Source organism: Cynara cardunculus (assembly GCF_001531365.2).
Source record: "Cynara cardunculus var. scolymus isolate 2C chromosome LG 1, CcrdV1, whole genome shotgun sequence".
NCBI classification, from domain to species: Eukaryota; Viridiplantae; Streptophyta; class Magnoliopsida; order Asterales; family Asteraceae; genus Cynara; species Cynara cardunculus.
Window position 1 is genome coordinate 7,318,196 of NC_037528.1, and position 16,640 is coordinate 7,334,835.

The 16,640-nt window shown below is 30.7% G+C and overlaps 2 protein-coding genes across 2 annotated transcripts; one reads left to right on the forward strand and one right to left on the reverse strand.

The window, feature by feature from the left end:
• The first annotated feature begins 790 nt into the window (after positions 1–790).
• On the forward strand, positions 791–2,226 carry LOC112517274 (phosphoenolpyruvate carboxylase kinase 2-like). The gene is made up of 2 exons (XM_025124657.1): positions 791–1,603; positions 1,751–2,226. Exons 1-2 carry the CDS (start codon positions 814–816, stop codon positions 1,804–1,806), a joined length of 846 nt encoding a protein of 281 aa, XP_024980425.1. The 5' UTR covers positions 791–813; the 3' UTR covers positions 1,807–2,226.
• A 9,466-nt stretch (positions 2,227–11,692) lies between these two features.
• LOC112500358 (serine/threonine-protein phosphatase PP1-like) lies at positions 11,693–13,421 on the reverse strand. Its single transcript, XM_025103874.1, has 3 exons — positions 13,074–13,421; positions 12,294–12,853; positions 11,693–12,073 (listed from the first exon to the last, which is right to left on the reverse strand). Exons 1-3 carry the CDS (start codon positions 13,246–13,248, stop codon positions 11,858–11,860), a joined length of 951 nt encoding a protein of 316 aa, XP_024959642.1. The 5' UTR covers positions 13,249–13,421; the 3' UTR covers positions 11,693–11,857.
• Positions 13,422–16,640: the final 3,219 nt, after the last annotated feature.

A 16,640-nucleotide genomic window follows, 5' to 3' on the forward strand; every position in this document is an offset into this window, starting at 1 on the left:
GTATATGTCGGTTCAAATTCATAACACCCGTTCTTGTGGTGTGTCACTAGTTTTTGTCATCGACAAATTTTAAGTAATTTACAAAAGGAACATGACATTAAATTTATTTAAATTGACGTTTTAGTTTCTTCTGTAATCAATAAAATTTATTCAAAGACACAAAAAGTTAAAAAGACCGACAAGTGGTGTGTACTTGTTGAGCTTGGGTCACAATACAACAAGAAGGATAACGAGTGTAGAAGGTTGATTGTTCCAAACCCCGCCGCGTCTCGTTGCAAAATGGCCCCTCACCTCAATCAATGAACACCGCAACATGGTACCAGCCACCTTCACAAGACGCCATCAGGTCAATTTCGTCATTGCATATAGTTACAACATTCCTATTACACTTAAATCCCTGAACTTATTACATATTACATAATGACCCTTCAACCATCCAAAAACATCATTATAATGATGTAACATTTGATTTAGAGGAAAGTTGAAAAAAGGTAAAGTAAAAGGGGGTAAAAGGGAAATATCTGAAAAGCAACAAAAAACCTGTCGTTTCAGTCCAACCGCCCAATTACGGTTTCGTACACATTCTAGATTCCACCGAACACTCTGTCACCAATTCACCATAACTTTTCTTGAAGTACAACATCCAATGCATAACGTACACATAATTGTGATAATTACCAAAAATCGTTTTCAATTATCTGGAGTTCGAATATTCGCATCCCGCAACCAAATGCGGGTCCAGTTTCTGTTATAAAACCCCCTTCTTCTCCGTCTCTGCCGTAACAACCATCCAACTATCAACCAAAACCTAACATGACCGAGGTTTTAAACAACGATTATCGAGTCTGCGAAGAGATCGGCCGAGGTCGATTTGGGACCGTCTACCGGTGTTATTCCAACGTCTCCGGCCACGCCTTTGCCTGTAAGACCATCGACAAACGCCTCCTATCTGATCCCACCGATCGTGACTGTCTTCAGAAAGAACCGAAAATCCTTCACATCCTTGGCGGAAACTCTCACATCGTCCAGATCCACCGGCTCTATGAGGAAGAAAACTATCTTCATATGGTTATCGACCTATGTGACACTCCAGATCTTTTCGACCGTATCTCTAAACGTGCCGGAGTGTTTTCTGAGTCGGAGGCGGCTTCTATTTTCTCTCCGTTGATTTTGTCGATTAGTTATTGTCATCGTTTAGGTATTGCGCATCGGGATATCAAGCCGGACAATGTTTTGTTTGATTCCAGGGGGAATTTGAAGCTGGCCGATTTTGGATCGGCTGAGTGGTTTGGGATGAATGATCGGGGAACGATGACCGGAATAGTTGGGACGCCTTACTATGTTGCGCCTGAGGTTTTATCTGGGAGGGAGTATAATGAGAAGGTCGACGTTTGGAGTGCTGGTGTGATTTTGTACATAATGTTGGCAGGCGTTCCTCCCTTTTACGGTGAAACACCAGCGGAGACTTTTGAGGCGGTTTTGCGAGGAAATCTACGCTTTCCGACAAGGATTTTTAGGTCTGTTTCGCCAGAAGCGAAAGATCTGTTGAGGAAGATGTTATGCAAAGATGTTTCTAGACGATTCTCTGCGGAACAAGTCCTGAGTAAGTCGAAATCTTATTCTCCTGTTTCTTCTCTGAATCAAATAAACTACAATATAATCCCTGATTTGTTTGTATTTGGGGCTGTTATTAAATCTGTTATGATTAAATTATAGATTTCTAAGACTGTTTTGGTATATTTCTCTACAGGACATCCCTGGGTTGTAAGCGAAGGCCAAACTCGATCCATGGCGGATCTAACCTGACTTCTTGAAGTCCTGGCTATGAAATCAACAAGGGTTTTTTCATCTGTTGATTTTTAATCCCTGATGAATCAACAGACAGAAAGAGAGAGAGCGAAAGTTCAATGAATCTTTTGAAGTTGAGGAAGACTGCATTTTCTTAGGGTTTTTTTTCTCTTTTTTTTTCTTTTTGGTTTAGAAATCAAAGATGGTTGTTTTTTCTTCTTCCACTAATATTCCTTGGAGAAAGGAATGAATCATCTAAAGTAGTAAAAGTTTTTGTAAATATAGTGAAGAGAAGTTAGAAGAGGCATATGATGAATAAAGTGTCTGGTGTAAATGTTGATGGGAACACAGCAGAGAGATGGAGCATCCTCTGTTTTTCCTTGCATGGTTTTTCTGGATTTTGAATATGAATAAAGTGAGCTAAAATTCCTATGTGATTTTGTTGCTTTTTGAAGTGGTAATTTTCTTGAATTTGCATCAACATATGAAGAACTGATTGTTATTGGAATAAGGTGCTCAACAAGCAAAATAGAAAATTGGAATTGGAATCTTGTTAGAAAGAGTTAAATATTAGTGATATTTATTAAAGATGATTTAACATAAAAAGGGTTTATGTTTTTTTATTTTATTTTCAAAGGTTTGTGTATGGAAACCGCACTATCATTATTTAATGTTAACAAGATTAAACTTTCATTTCAGCTGAAGTTTATTTTTTATTTAAGCTTTCATGCTGATTTTTTAAGTAATGAAACAATATTTGCTAAAGTAATTATCGTTTTATATTATTAAAAGAGTATTCGCACAATGCAGCGAGATATATCTCAATTTAAATGTTATATTTTATTTTTTATTTCTGTTGATGTTATAATATTTTTATGTGTTTTTAAGAAAACAATAATTATTTTATTTTTGAATAAAATATAAATTTGAAGATATCATAAAAATTTGAAAAAATATATCAATGTTAATATCAAATCAACTATTTAGAAGTTTTCATCTTTTGTGTAATTTCTTTAAATTAATTTTTTTATTATAATTTAATTTAAGTTTAATAATCAAATAATTTATTTTTGGTTTAATAATATAACATTTTATAAAGATAATAATTAAAAAATTCTGTTAGAACTCAATGATTATTCTAATTATATTTTAGATTTTTTATATTTAAAAGAAGATGTTTATCCTGTATTTGATTATGTTTATCTATAGTTAGTTACACGAATTCAGATATGGAGCTTTAATAAGTTGTACTTACGCACAATTTACTTATAATCTTGAGTCTTAAGTAACATGGATTAATAAACAATACTTTATGCATAAAAAATAATTTTTAAAATTTTTTATCAAATAATTTATAATATAATATAAATTAGGTGAAAATATATTAAAACTGAATTTATTTTGTTTTGATTTTTAATTTTAAAAACTTTATTTTGAACCTGACAGTTGGAACAATAATTAAAGTCAATTAGTTCTTTAAAGTGTTAAATTTCTTTTTTTCATTAAAAAAATACTCCTTCATGTAGTTTTAAAAATATATATTTATTATACTTTTTAATTAACTAATTGATAATTTTATACTTAATAATAGACGAACAAACTATAAAAAATATTAACACTTAATTTTGGATTGAGAGAGCACTAAAATTTCCAATTTTTTTAAAACTAGTCTTATTAAATTTTGATGTAATGTTAAAACTACTCTTTCAATTACAAAAGCTATGATTAGAAAACCGAATGTGACCTAACATTTTGCTAATTTAAGCCATTAATAAAAATGTGACACATAATATTTGATAAAAATCCAAGCATCATATGATTTATATCCATGAGTATGTTTTAAAAATATTTCTGAAAAATGTTATAATAAAGCATCAGCATTTGGAAAATTCTTGGGGATATTTTGGGCATATTACCATCATATTCTCTACTTTTTTTTTTTTTTTTTTGTTTTATTTTCCTTTTTTAACTTTAAGAAATTGCTTTTAAATAGTTTACTATTGATTGAGATCTCTATTGTACCTTGGTTTATGCTTTTTAGGAATCATGTAAACTTTTTTATTTGAGCCGACTAATCCCATGATGACCATCTGTTTTTTAAATAGCCCGAAGTCACTGCAATTGAACCTCTGTGGCCACAAGAGGATTTTTATTTTTTTCATTGGATTTGAACCTGAGACCTCATTGTACTTTTGATCTTTGGAGTCAAGTTCAAACCAATCAGACACCACCCTTATGGTTGGAATCATGTAACCTTACCTTTCAAGCAAACCTAATTTCTTTTTCCTGTATTTATACTACATAATCTATATTAAAAATCATGTTAATTTATTAATAAATATATAAATCATGTTAATTTATTAGCGCATGCCTTTTTCACAAGCATATATTGAAGATTAAAGAAGCAATTATCAGTATAATTAATTATATTTTAAGAAATGATAACGATAGTGTCCAAACTTTAACCAATTAAAGCAGTATTATTTAATGAAACGACTCCTTAAAGGTTGTGAAAAAATATAACTTTTTTATGGTACGAATGAAGTAGTACTTGTAGTAGGACGAGTAGAAACGCACTATCATGCGCATTAACCTTAAAGCAAAAAAGGCAACCTATTGTGGAATAACACATGGTTACGTGAAGTAGGACTTAAGTTATTCCTTTTTTGTACATAAACTTTTTGATGAATCAACAAGATTTACTTTTTTATTGTAAAGAATCAAACGTTTTGATTCGATATACACACACATTAGACCTGTTACTTAATTTCAATTCCCATTATACTGCGGTGGTTCAAATCACTACAACAAAATGGAGTTTATAAGACGCTAATTGTGTTTAAATGTCTTAATAGACTACTTTATAGGAGTTGCGTTTATAGGAACAAACTTTGTGTGTTATACATAAAAGTATTGTAACAAATGTGTACAACACTTTTAGACGTCTTAACAAGCTTTTTAGAATAACGTTCTATAAAATAATTAATAGAACATTTTGTTTCAAAAGTGTCCAAAAAGCTTCTTAATATACTCAAAAAACGTCATATAAACTTATTACCATATGTTTAGATTTGACACACAAGTGTTTGGTTTCTTAAACTTAAGTCTTATAAAGTAGTCTATTAAAACCCTCAAGCATTTTTGGTGTAATGTAAACCCCATTTTGTTGTAATGAATGGAAAAAGTTCATGAAAACCCGGAAGTATTAAAAAAAGGAATAAAAAATGTATAACAATATGAATATCAAATTAAAGAAATAAAGTAGTCATTTTTTCGGTATACTTTGTTTGCCTAAAATTTTTGTTTAAAATTTCGTGTATATGATTAAAATAAAGAAGAGGAGTAAATTTTGTTTCAAAAATAATAGTGCAACCGTTTTTCTAATCACATCGTTTTAATCAAATTCGTCTAACATTTTAGGTCTATTTTTATATTTCTCGCATTTAAGACTAATTTTATATAATATATCAAATAAGAAAAGATATTTAAATGGTTTTTCTTCTAGAAAGAATAATGAATGGTCCACCAAAAAGGTTTGAAATTTGGGAGTCCCCATATCAGATCTGTGAATCGCCCCGTCTTCATTCAGATTCAGACCAAATATTAAATATACAAAATAAATTATAAATTATAATATTAATTACTCAAACTCAAGGACCCTGCCGCACTAATTTTATGACTTTTACATCCTTCAAAGGTCCACCACTCACGTTTTATTCATTTTTAAATAAATAAAATACAAACCAAAATAGAAAATGGTTTCGTAAATCAGGAATATATTTAAAATAATATTTTAAAATATATATATATATATAAGTTTTATAAACTAAAAGAATATAAACAGCTTTAGTTGATCATAAAGATAATTGCAGTATGAAAAATATGATAAGGTTTAATAGCGCACAAATAAAAAGTTAAAGGACTGATTTGCAATTTAAGAAAAGTATGGATGCAATGGTGAAGAAGCACAACGACTTATCGTATCAAATCAGTCATGTGGCAGATACAACTTTTCCCTCACCCGCCCTTCCATATTGACTTGTACCTGAAAATAGACATCACGTTTTCTTTTTCCTATACGTAACATTTTCTTTAAATATTATGCATCGGAAAGAGTTAAACCAGAATATCTACATTATATTATAAAGTATTGAATAAAAAAACAATTAAATTTTTTTTTTATGTATAAAGTACAGTTTATTAATATATATTACTTAAAATTCAAAATTACAAGTAGAATGTGCATGGATACATATTATTAAAGTTTCATGTTTAAATTCGTATAACCAATTGCAGATAAATATAATCAAATAAATGATAAACATCATTTTTAATATAAAAAATCTAAAATATAATTAAGATAATCATTGAGTTCTAACAGTATATTTAATTATTATCTTGAAAAAAGTATTTTATTAAACCAAAAATAAATTAATTCGTTTTTAAAATTCAATTAAATCATAATATAAAATTGAATAAAAAAACTAAAAAAAACTTTTAAATAGTTAATTTGATACTAATATCACTTATTTTTATCAAAATTTTATAATGTCTTCAAATTTATATTTCATTCAAAAGTAAAAACATTTTCTTTTTCACAAAACCACATAAAATCGCATTATAACATTGATAGACCCAAAATATAAAACGAAACATTAAAATCAAAATATATCTTGTTGCATTGCGCAAGTACTCTTCTAGTATTTTTTTTAATAAATATATAATAAATCTTTAAATTAATTAATACATAATAAAAATTATGATAAATGAAAATAAATTAATATTTATCTATAATTTTCTGTTATCCTATATTTATCTTTATATCTTAAATTTTGTTATTATTATCGAAGACTTTTTATGTTGCATCCGTTGTCGATAATAATGTGATAATGATCTGATTCTGTTGTGATAATGATTTGATAAACCGAAGACTTTTTATGATGTGATAATCATCTAACAATTATGTGATTTTTGTTGTAACGACGATGTGATAATGTTGTGATAATCGAAAAACAACGATGATCACGTCTATATTCTTTCTGTTCATTATGTGATTTTACTGTGACAATATTGTGATTTGATACCTGTTAGCATATTATTTGTATGTGATTTTAATGATAAGAATGTTATTAAAATTACAAATAAATATGAAATCATATGATTATCCTTAATTAATTACTTTATTTTCTTTTATTTTTTTATTAGGGATTAAATAATTTAGAGGCCAATCAATGTTCTCTCATTCTCGGAAATCAGAGATGTTCTCGTTTGAACCTTCACTTATACATATATATATATATATATATATGGTTGAGTTTCGGTGAAAATAAGAGTTATAATAATAAGGATAAGAAATGATATCTCCTTTTGAACCAATTCTAATTAAAGAGTTCCACTATATTAGCACTAATGAGAAACACTTCTGACTGATATCCACTTTTTATTGAGATTAAAAGTGATCAACGATTTAAATCTTTTCTTACACTTATCACCTTAATTTTTATTGTTATACGATTATTCTTGTGTGTGTGTATATATATATATGCACACATATATCAAAAATCAAATAAAAACTTGCTAATAGTTAAAAATCATATAAATAATATCATGTATAGTTTTGTAGATGAAAATAATAGATGAAGTTTGATTTTTTAAGTTATGGTTTATATTGTTTTACATGTTTTGTTCTTATATTTTTAAACAATATCATTTGGAGTTCTTGCAGAGTGGAATCGTGCAGTACTAGAGACGAGATAGATCTTCCAAAGAACAAGGCCTTTTTCGAATAAGCCAATTCATTTGGGATCCTGCAGATCCACTCTTTTTCCTATTCAAAGCTTAGCCTTTTGTCTCTGTGTTTTCACATCAAGAATTATTTGCAGATGAAGAGATGTCAAAAGGGCGTTTATTTTACATGTTTCGTTCATTCACATTTCATCTACGAAACAATACTATATGAATGATGCATGTTCATCTGTGTTGTTCCATCTATGGAAAACAAATACAAACATGTTTTAACGGTTTTTAACTTTTAGGCTATTTTTATTTGATTTTCCTTCCTATATATATAGCCGGTTCCATAAGAAGGTAAAATATAGTGAGAAATTAAGAATTAAAGGTTCATATGTAAATTATCGAAAAAATCCTGAAAAAAAAACCATTTGAAAATTGTATGTGAACTTACATTACAGATTATTCATATGAGTTGACATGTTTTTTTAAATATATTTTCAATTATTTACATATTAACTTACTTTAACCATATATTTTTAATTTATCACGTCACGATATTTAACCTCTTTACTTGAACATAATACTATAATTATATATAACAATTATTTTTTTAGTTTATAAATATTGAAATTTCAAATATTAAATATTATTGTAATTTAACTAAATTTGATTTTTTATTTTAAGAAATGATTTTGTATTATTGCTTTTAGAAGGAAGAAGACTAGATTGGCAGAGGAGAAAGGCAAATGGAAAGAAAATAAGACCCCCTTATGGTTAATGAATTTAAATCCACTATGTTAGATCTCATCATTGATGCCTCAGGACAAACTATAATTGAAGGAAGACATCTATAAAAGAATCAAGACTGTTATCAGTTAAACACCATAGTTAAATGTAACTGAATCAACATAATAATAAAAAATAATAGATATTTTAACAAATACAATATAAATGATGTGAAATCTATGTTAAAATAAAAGTATGACTCCTCTTGAAGATATTTGATTCCTAATGTTTATATTTTCTACTCACATTGGTCTCAGAATCAAAATAAATACAGATATGTACTCCTGGTTGACATTTTCACATTCTTTGAGTCCCTGTCTCTAAGAGAACAATTTTTTCCCCGTTAATCCAGTTAAATCTTTGAGGTACTTTAGTTTTTCACCTTGCTTTTTGTCTTTATCTTAATAAAGAATAAATATATATATTGCATCAGCTACAAAAATTTACCATATCTACCTCAACCCATTCAATCACCGTCTTTGGCACCGATCACCATCTCCAACCATTATAGCTTAATTATACCCTTACCTGTCGTCAAGAACACGGTCTCCTACACCTCCCTTCACCTACTTGCATCCTCGTCTCCACCCATTTCTTCGTCTCCGATGAAACACCCTTCCCCCTCTCCCGCACCACCCTCATCCTCCTAAAATTCCTCTTTATTGCCACCACAATTGAAGAACATATCCATGAAATCTAAGTGAAACCTCAAATTAAAACCTAAAAACCATAAATGAAACCTATATTTCAAATGAGTGTTTATTTAGACTTCAAACCTTAGTCGAGATGGATTTTTAAGAATTTGATTATGGTATTGAGTTAATTAAGCTTAACCTACCATGGCAAAAACTTTTCGATGGAAGTATTCACGCCCCTTTTCATCAACACAACTTATGTAGATGAAGAATGTAAACCAACTGAAAGACAAAGAAGACATCCTTCCTTCTTTTTCTTGTTTTAGTTTCCTCTCTTTTTTCCAAATTACCTCATTTTGTTCCAAGTAAGACGACGGAGGAGCCGATGATTCACTACGAGGAGATGTTGAGGCGAGCCAGTGGCGGTCGACAATTATGAATATACCTAACGACATCCCCATCTCTGTGTTTGTGTTTGTGTTATGTATATGTGTATTATATACATGTAATATATATATACTTTTTTATTATTTTCTTAATGGAAAAGAATACAAAAGGAATAAAATGATGAAAGTATCCCTTTAAGTTAAATGTGTTAACATATTCTGTTAGAGGAAGGGACTTAGGGAGTGCGAAAATGCAAACCAGGAGTCCCAAGGTGTGCGAAAATGTCAAACATGAGTACCATATATGCATTTAATTTGATTCTGAGACCATTGTGGGTAAAAAGTGTAAACCACATGACCAGATCCATAATTTACTCTAATAACTATTTAGTATGGCAACTTTTCAATGATAAACGTGAAACATAATATTCTTATGAGAGTGAATTATACTTTGTGGTCCTTATAGTTTGATTAAATTTTTGATTTGGTCCCTAAAATGAAATATCAATATATATGATCCTCAACTTTTCAATTTCATAACAATCATGGTCCTTGAATTTAACACCATCGGTTAACAGCTATTATAAGAGACAAATCAATTTTTAGATAAACTACAAGGACCAAAAGTGTAATTCACTTTAAAATTAATTTAATTCACATTTTTTCAAAAAAATATTTATTAAAAATATTTCAAATACAGTTAACTTTAGATAATTGTATATTAAAATTTATTCCTTTGGATAAGTAATTATTTTGTTATGAAAAAGACAATCATGTTAATTTTAAAGGTTAAAATATTATGAGAAATTATTAAATTGAATTATTAAATAATAGTGAATAAGTTATAACAATTAAATTGATAAAATAGTCAAAATATTTTTTGTTAGCCATTTTTAAAAAATAATTAAAAAAATATTTGTGAATCACATTAATTTTAGAGTTAATTACATTTATGCTATCTGACAGTGTTAACTTGGGCTTTTTACCAGATTATAGATAACTTATTTTAGTGATCAAATCTAAAATTTAAACAAACTACAAGTACCACAGGTGTGATGCACTCTTTTTATGATGATAAGAACATATTTAATTCTTAATATATTAAGTTGTAAAAACCAGTCATTTAGATTTGTTGGCATAACACCATTCAAGTTAAAGGTGAAAGATCGTGTGAGAATAAAAATTAAGGTGACAAACGTGAGAAGAGATCTGAACCCTTGATTACCTTTAATCTCAAAATCCACTCATAAATGACGTTTGATACGAGTATTGATCCATGCATTTCGGTGCATCTCATCCTATTGTGCATCCAAGGATTAAGATCTCTACTTACGCTTCTCACATTAGCTATCATTTTTTCGCAAACCCAAACCTCAAGTTAAGAAGAAGTTTATACTAAATTACAAGACATTTAAATAAATGTTTTAAAAATAATTTAGTAAACATTAGTTGCTGATTAATAACAAAATAATAATCATGTCGTTATATAAAAAGTACTTGTTAAACCATAAAAAAATAACTAACTTGGTTCCTTCTATATTGGGCCGACCGATTGCGGTCCCTACCAAAGATCCTAAGACCGATTATAGGCTCGGTAACCGGTCCTGACCCGGTTGCTTAAAACAAAATTTTAAATATTTTTTACACATTATTAATGTTTATTTAATGTAGATTTTTTTAATAAGGGGTTGCACCTCTTGGTAATACTCGTATCACCATACCCTAGTCACATCTGGTTTACTAGCCGGGCTTGGGCAACCGGTTGTGCTTCGAACAAGGATCAACGAGATGCCCATCTAGATGGTGTTGCGAGGCACACGACACCATAGCTTGCTTTGGCTTGCAGAACCACGTCATTGGCATGTCTCGTGGCTAGCTTAGCTTGACAACTCGACATGCTTCGAACAAGGATTAACGGACGATTGGGGCCTCAGTAGCTCGCACCCAATTCATGGGCCCCTTTCATCAATCAAGCGTCATTAGCCTTGAATTATACTTTAAATAATGCATTTGTTTGATCTTTTTTAAAACTTGAAAATTTTGACGAAATAAAAACGTCAAATCTTGTACAAAATCTTAAAAATCTTATACAATAATTAATAAAAACTTTAAATACTGAAAATCAATCCTATACGTAACCAGTCCCGATTACCCAGCCTATTTTCATAAAATTTGTAACCGGTCCCAAATCGTCGGACCATAACCGGTCCCAATTGTTCCTCGGCCGGGCCGGCTCAGTTTGGCCATCTTTATCCTAAGTCCCTAAGGAGACTTGAACGGATGACCTGCGGAGAACGAACCAAGTTGCCCCTCAAGATTTTATTTATACAATTCTTCCAGGCAAAAGAATGTCTAACAAACGAATTTTGTGGTGTCGGTATATTCACAATACAACAATAAACATCGACACTTCTAAGAGCGAAAAATAGACACAAATGCCATTTGTAATGCATTCGTGATTCACAGAAACTATCTTGTTGACCAATAATAAGAACAAGTTATGTTTACCTCGACTTCAAGTGGCATTTTTCACGGTTTGGCTGCCGTGGAGCTCCCAAAAAGATTGATCATGGATTTCGACTTTGATTTTTTAACAATGGGTTTGAGTATTCGGAAGGAGCAGACGAGAGTGTCGTCAACACTGATAAAAGCACCCGCATTGTCAAATTCCCCGCAATAATTGGGCGCAGAAAACACGGTCACAAGTTGTCGATATGCAAAGAACTCATATCCATCCTCCACAACCTGAAAGTAAAACACTTTGAAACTCCATTGCCATTCTACTTATCTTTTCCTTTCAATGCACAAATACTTCAATTTTGAAGTTGAATGTAAATTCAGAGGGTACTCCATTTTGTTTAACAAAAGCAGTATAGAATGCTAATCTGTGCTTTCTTTCAACATCATTTCCAAAACTTGGGACATAATTGCAAATGAGTGTATGTATATGTGTATATATACAAACCTGGTGAGCGCGGCAAACAAGATCAAGATCATGTTTGAGTAGAAACTCTGTGACAACATCAGCACCAAACGTGTAGGAAACCCCACGATCATTCATGGCCCATCCTTTGACATCTTTGTGCGGATCTGACCATAGAAGATCACAAAGCAAACCACCATCGGGGACATCAGCAGGACGGCTTAAATCTCTAATTTGATCCAAGTGATTGAGATCGGGAGAAAGACCACCGTGCATACACAGAATCTTTTCACTAATGAGAGCTGCGACAGGTAAACAGTTGAAGCAATCGGAAAAGATCTTCCATAACTTAACGTTAAATCTTCTTTTACATTCATCATAGAAACCGTATACACGGTTTATAGAAGCACACTCATGGTTTCCACGCAAAAGGAAGATGTTATTTGGGTACTTAATCTTGTAGGCAAGAAGAAGGCATATTGTTTCAAGGCTTTGTTTGCCTCGGTCAACATAATCACCAAGAAATAGGTAGTCGGCTTCAGGCGGTAGTCCATCCTGCTCAAAAAGACGAAGAAGATCGGAGAATTGACCATGGATGTCACCTAAAAACCATCAGTAAATAATCAAAAGAACGATTCAGCAAACTTATGATTCAATTATGAGAACTGAAGTACTTTAAGATTCCTGATTTTGTGATTTCTAAATGGATTAGATACACAATGAATGGTCAAAAAAAGGCACTTTAATAGAACAATATCATGATTTCAAAGGGAAAACATAGAATCAATGAAATATACATAAACCATAAACAGGGATTAATACCGCAAATCTTGATGGGTGCTTGAAGCTCTAAGAGATTAGGCTGTTGTAAGAAAATCTGTCTAGAAAGGCCACAAAGTTGCTTGATTTCTGATTCAGTGAGCTGAAACTGCTTAACAGGTTTGCCTCTAACTTCAAGCAGCCTATGGATTATATCATCAACAACAGATTGCTCCATTGCAGCTCACATATATATATGTTAACCGATTAGACCCTTTATAAACTATATGTGTGTCAAAACATCATCGAAGGAAAGAAATGGAGTTTTGAGGGGAGATTGAAGACATAGCCTAAAAAAGTGAATTTGGGGGAAAATAGAAAAAAGTCAAGACCGAAGAATGAAGATGGGCAAACGTTGGACCGGAGAGCAGTTGCCGTAAGAGATGACGTTGACGACGACTTTATTTGCAATCCTGCCCACGGTTTTTTTTTTTTTTTTTTTAAATAAATTAATGACACTTTATTGCCGTTCTATGAAATACAATTGCATCGGTAACAAATAAAAATGGTCATATTGTTGATTGTTTAGGATTAGCGTCTTTTTGTACTTAACATATGTGTATGTTGTTATCTCTTATACAATGTCATCAAAAGTCCTCGATGCAACAGAACCTTCAAAAAGATTGAAACGTCCCTGAAAATAGTAGCAATTTGAGCTTGAACTTAATGGTAGCCAACCCACAATTTATTTCCATCCTTGAATGTTGTCAGGTACTCTTAACTTCCCCACCGTTTTTGTAACCAAACTGGGGAAGCTTAAGCGGAAATGAAAGGGTAGGGTTGCAAGGGCTCTCGCTCAACGGATCAAATATACGTCTGGGATAACAAGCTGATGACTCCCAAGAGCACTTTCATTCTTCATGCCTGGTCCAGCCTCACAACCCTTCGGGAAAGAAGGTCGGACTAACCCCAAAAAAGTGATCATCCACATATATGAAAGCCCCAGTACAAGTAACTGGGTCGCTCTGATGATTTCCAAACTAGCTTGACTCATTCCCAGGTCGGAAAATTAAGTAAACAACTTAAGGGGACAAGAAGAGGGATGAATCAGTTTCTCTCCTTCATATTGAATTAGTGCAAATCAGACTTGGAACAAATATAGATATTAAGACAAATATATAATGAAATAAAATCAATATAGAGCAAACCTATAATTTAGGATAAATAAGACAAAACAATGGCAAATAAATAAATCGTAACAGATAATATATTTTGAAAATACGATTTCTCATGAGTGATGATTGAATAACAAAAGTGAAACAAAAACTCATTTTTTAAAACATTTAAGTGTACACTTATAATTAAGTGGGTGCCTCATTTCAATAGCTCATTTTTTTCTCTTGTGATGATTGATTAGCGGGCATGCGAGACCTCGTTCAACTCTTACTAGGTCCGCCTCTGTAACTTACTAAAAAAATAAATTTTTTATTCATGGTACATGTCTTTTTTGAATGATTTTATATTAGAAATAAAATGTTTATTTATAAATATTTATATATTGTTGACCCATAACTTTTCATTATTCATAAATGTACAATAATAGCGCAAACGGTTGAGATAGATATAATCCAAGTGTAATATGAAAAGAACACCGACTCATTCATTATTTTTGAATTTATTAAGTTGAAAATCAAAATAACCATAATTGAAAAGCAGATGCAATCTCTCTCTCTCTTTTACACACACACACATATATATATATATATATATATATATATATATATATATATAACGAGTTCAAATAAAAAAATAGAGTTTAAGTTGTGAATTGAGGAATAAAGGAAAGCACAACACGTGTTTTTCTGCATTCACAAGTTATTTATCATGAATACTATATATTCATGATGAATATGTATTATTCATCATGAATAGTGATTAAATTTCATATGGATCATGATTGTGTATTATTTATCATGAATATTGTATTCTTCTTCATTAATGTTTTATCATTCATCATGAATAGTTCATGAACTTCACATTCGTTATTCATACTGAATGTGGACGTTGGAGACACGCGTCACGCTTTTCATTGTCCTCCAGTTTACAACTGAAAAACGGTTTTCAATTGAACTTTCTCTCTCTCTCTCTCTCTCTCTCTATATATATATATATATATATATTTGTTGTTGTTCATTTATTCTCACTAGGAATGTAGAGAAGGATTTAGGTGTTTCTTTTTTAAATGATGACACGATTTGATTATAAGAAAAAAAAATCTATAAATAAGTTTTACAAAATCATTATTGATATATTGATTGGTTTTGTATATTGGATTCAGAATAGTGTGAAGAAGAAGGGAAAAGCCACACAAACTAAATATGCAACTAGAAACTTGTGTCAATCATTATATTTTCAAAAATATAAGAACACTTGATAAAACGATAAAATAACAATCTTGAGGATTTTTTATTATGACGGTCGACTTAGGGACCGTTTACCCAAATACTTACCCGGTAATCGCTTAATTACCGGTAGGAGTCAACACTATAATCTATTTTTATTAAATAAGATTGTAGTATATTAAAACAGTATCGTATATGCTTACCCGGGTAAGAGTCATCACCATCACTTACCGGGTAATTAAGACTCTATATCCCTATCATCACTCTTACCGAGTAAGATTTTCAGCCCTTGCCATGTGCATCAGATGAGGAAAGTTAACCGATCCACACTTACCAGGTAAGTATTTAGTAAACGGTCTTTTAGTCATGAAGTGATAAACCGTTCCTCCATATGTTCTTAAATAAGTCCATAACAAGAGCTATGAGAGGCCCAATTGCAAAGTAATTAAGTCATGAATCCAACACTACCACAGTGCTACTATCATCTTCTACCTTCGATAACTAATTCCTCTTATAGAACCATTTAATTTTCGGTAAGGAATTGGTTTGATGCGGATGAAGTATCCATGTTAGAGTTTGATGGATTGAATATCAAAAGTTGTTTAAGTTGGGATAAGTTAATCAGGTAACTAACTAATGCTTATTGCTTGATAACCGCTAGAATTGGTGTTTGGTTAGAATGGAGGAGACCATAGGTAAGGGTTTTAACGAGAATTTATGTAAATAAGAGAACACTTGTAAACCCATCATTAATTTTGTTTTGAGTTATAGTGTTAAAAGAATTTATAAAACAATATAATATTAAATAAATATTTACCCTTTTCTATAAATACGAAGGCACGAATGGGTAAAATGAAAAACAAAAAAAACTGCAAATCACATTATCAACAAACAGAGGCAATGATTCAATGATTGTGAACGTGATTATTACTGGTTTTCTATTTATCATAGCAAAATCTCATCATAATTAATTTAACGATTCTCATATATTCGTATATGAGTCGGAACATAAAATTGGATTGGATTAATTTGGGTACACGACGATTAAGTAATTAGACTGCAATATCATTTCATGTCGGCTTTAATTCATATACCACTTCTTATTATAAACTACATGGATTAATAATTAATATCTAAGATAAAAAGACATATTTTTTAAGCAAGAATACAAATATAAAAATAACAAAAATAAATTATTTCATTTCAAATTCTTAGATTTTTTCAATAT

Excerpts from the sequence above, each read along its gene's own strand:
- LOC112517274 (XM_025124657.1), top strand. The coding sequence starts at position 814 with ATGACCGAGGTTTTAAACAACGATTATCGAGTCTGCGAAGAGATCGGC. Across the intron at positions 1,604-1,750 it reads CTCTGCGGAACAAGTCCTGA|GACATCCCTGGGTTGTAAGC; the intron begins GTAAGTCGAAAT and ends ATTTCTCTACAG.
- LOC112500358 (XM_025103874.1), bottom strand. The coding sequence starts at position 13,248 with ATGGAGCAATCTGTTGTTGATGATATAATCCATAGGCTGCTTGAAGTT. Across the intron at positions 12,854-13,073 it reads AGCACCCATCAAGATTTGCG|GTGACATCCATGGTCAATTC; the intron begins GTATTAATCCCT and ends GATGGTTTTTAG. Across the intron at positions 12,074-12,293 it reads TTGTTTGCCGCGCTCACCAG|GTTGTGGAGGATGGATATGA; the intron begins GTTTGTATATAT and ends TTTTACTTTCAG.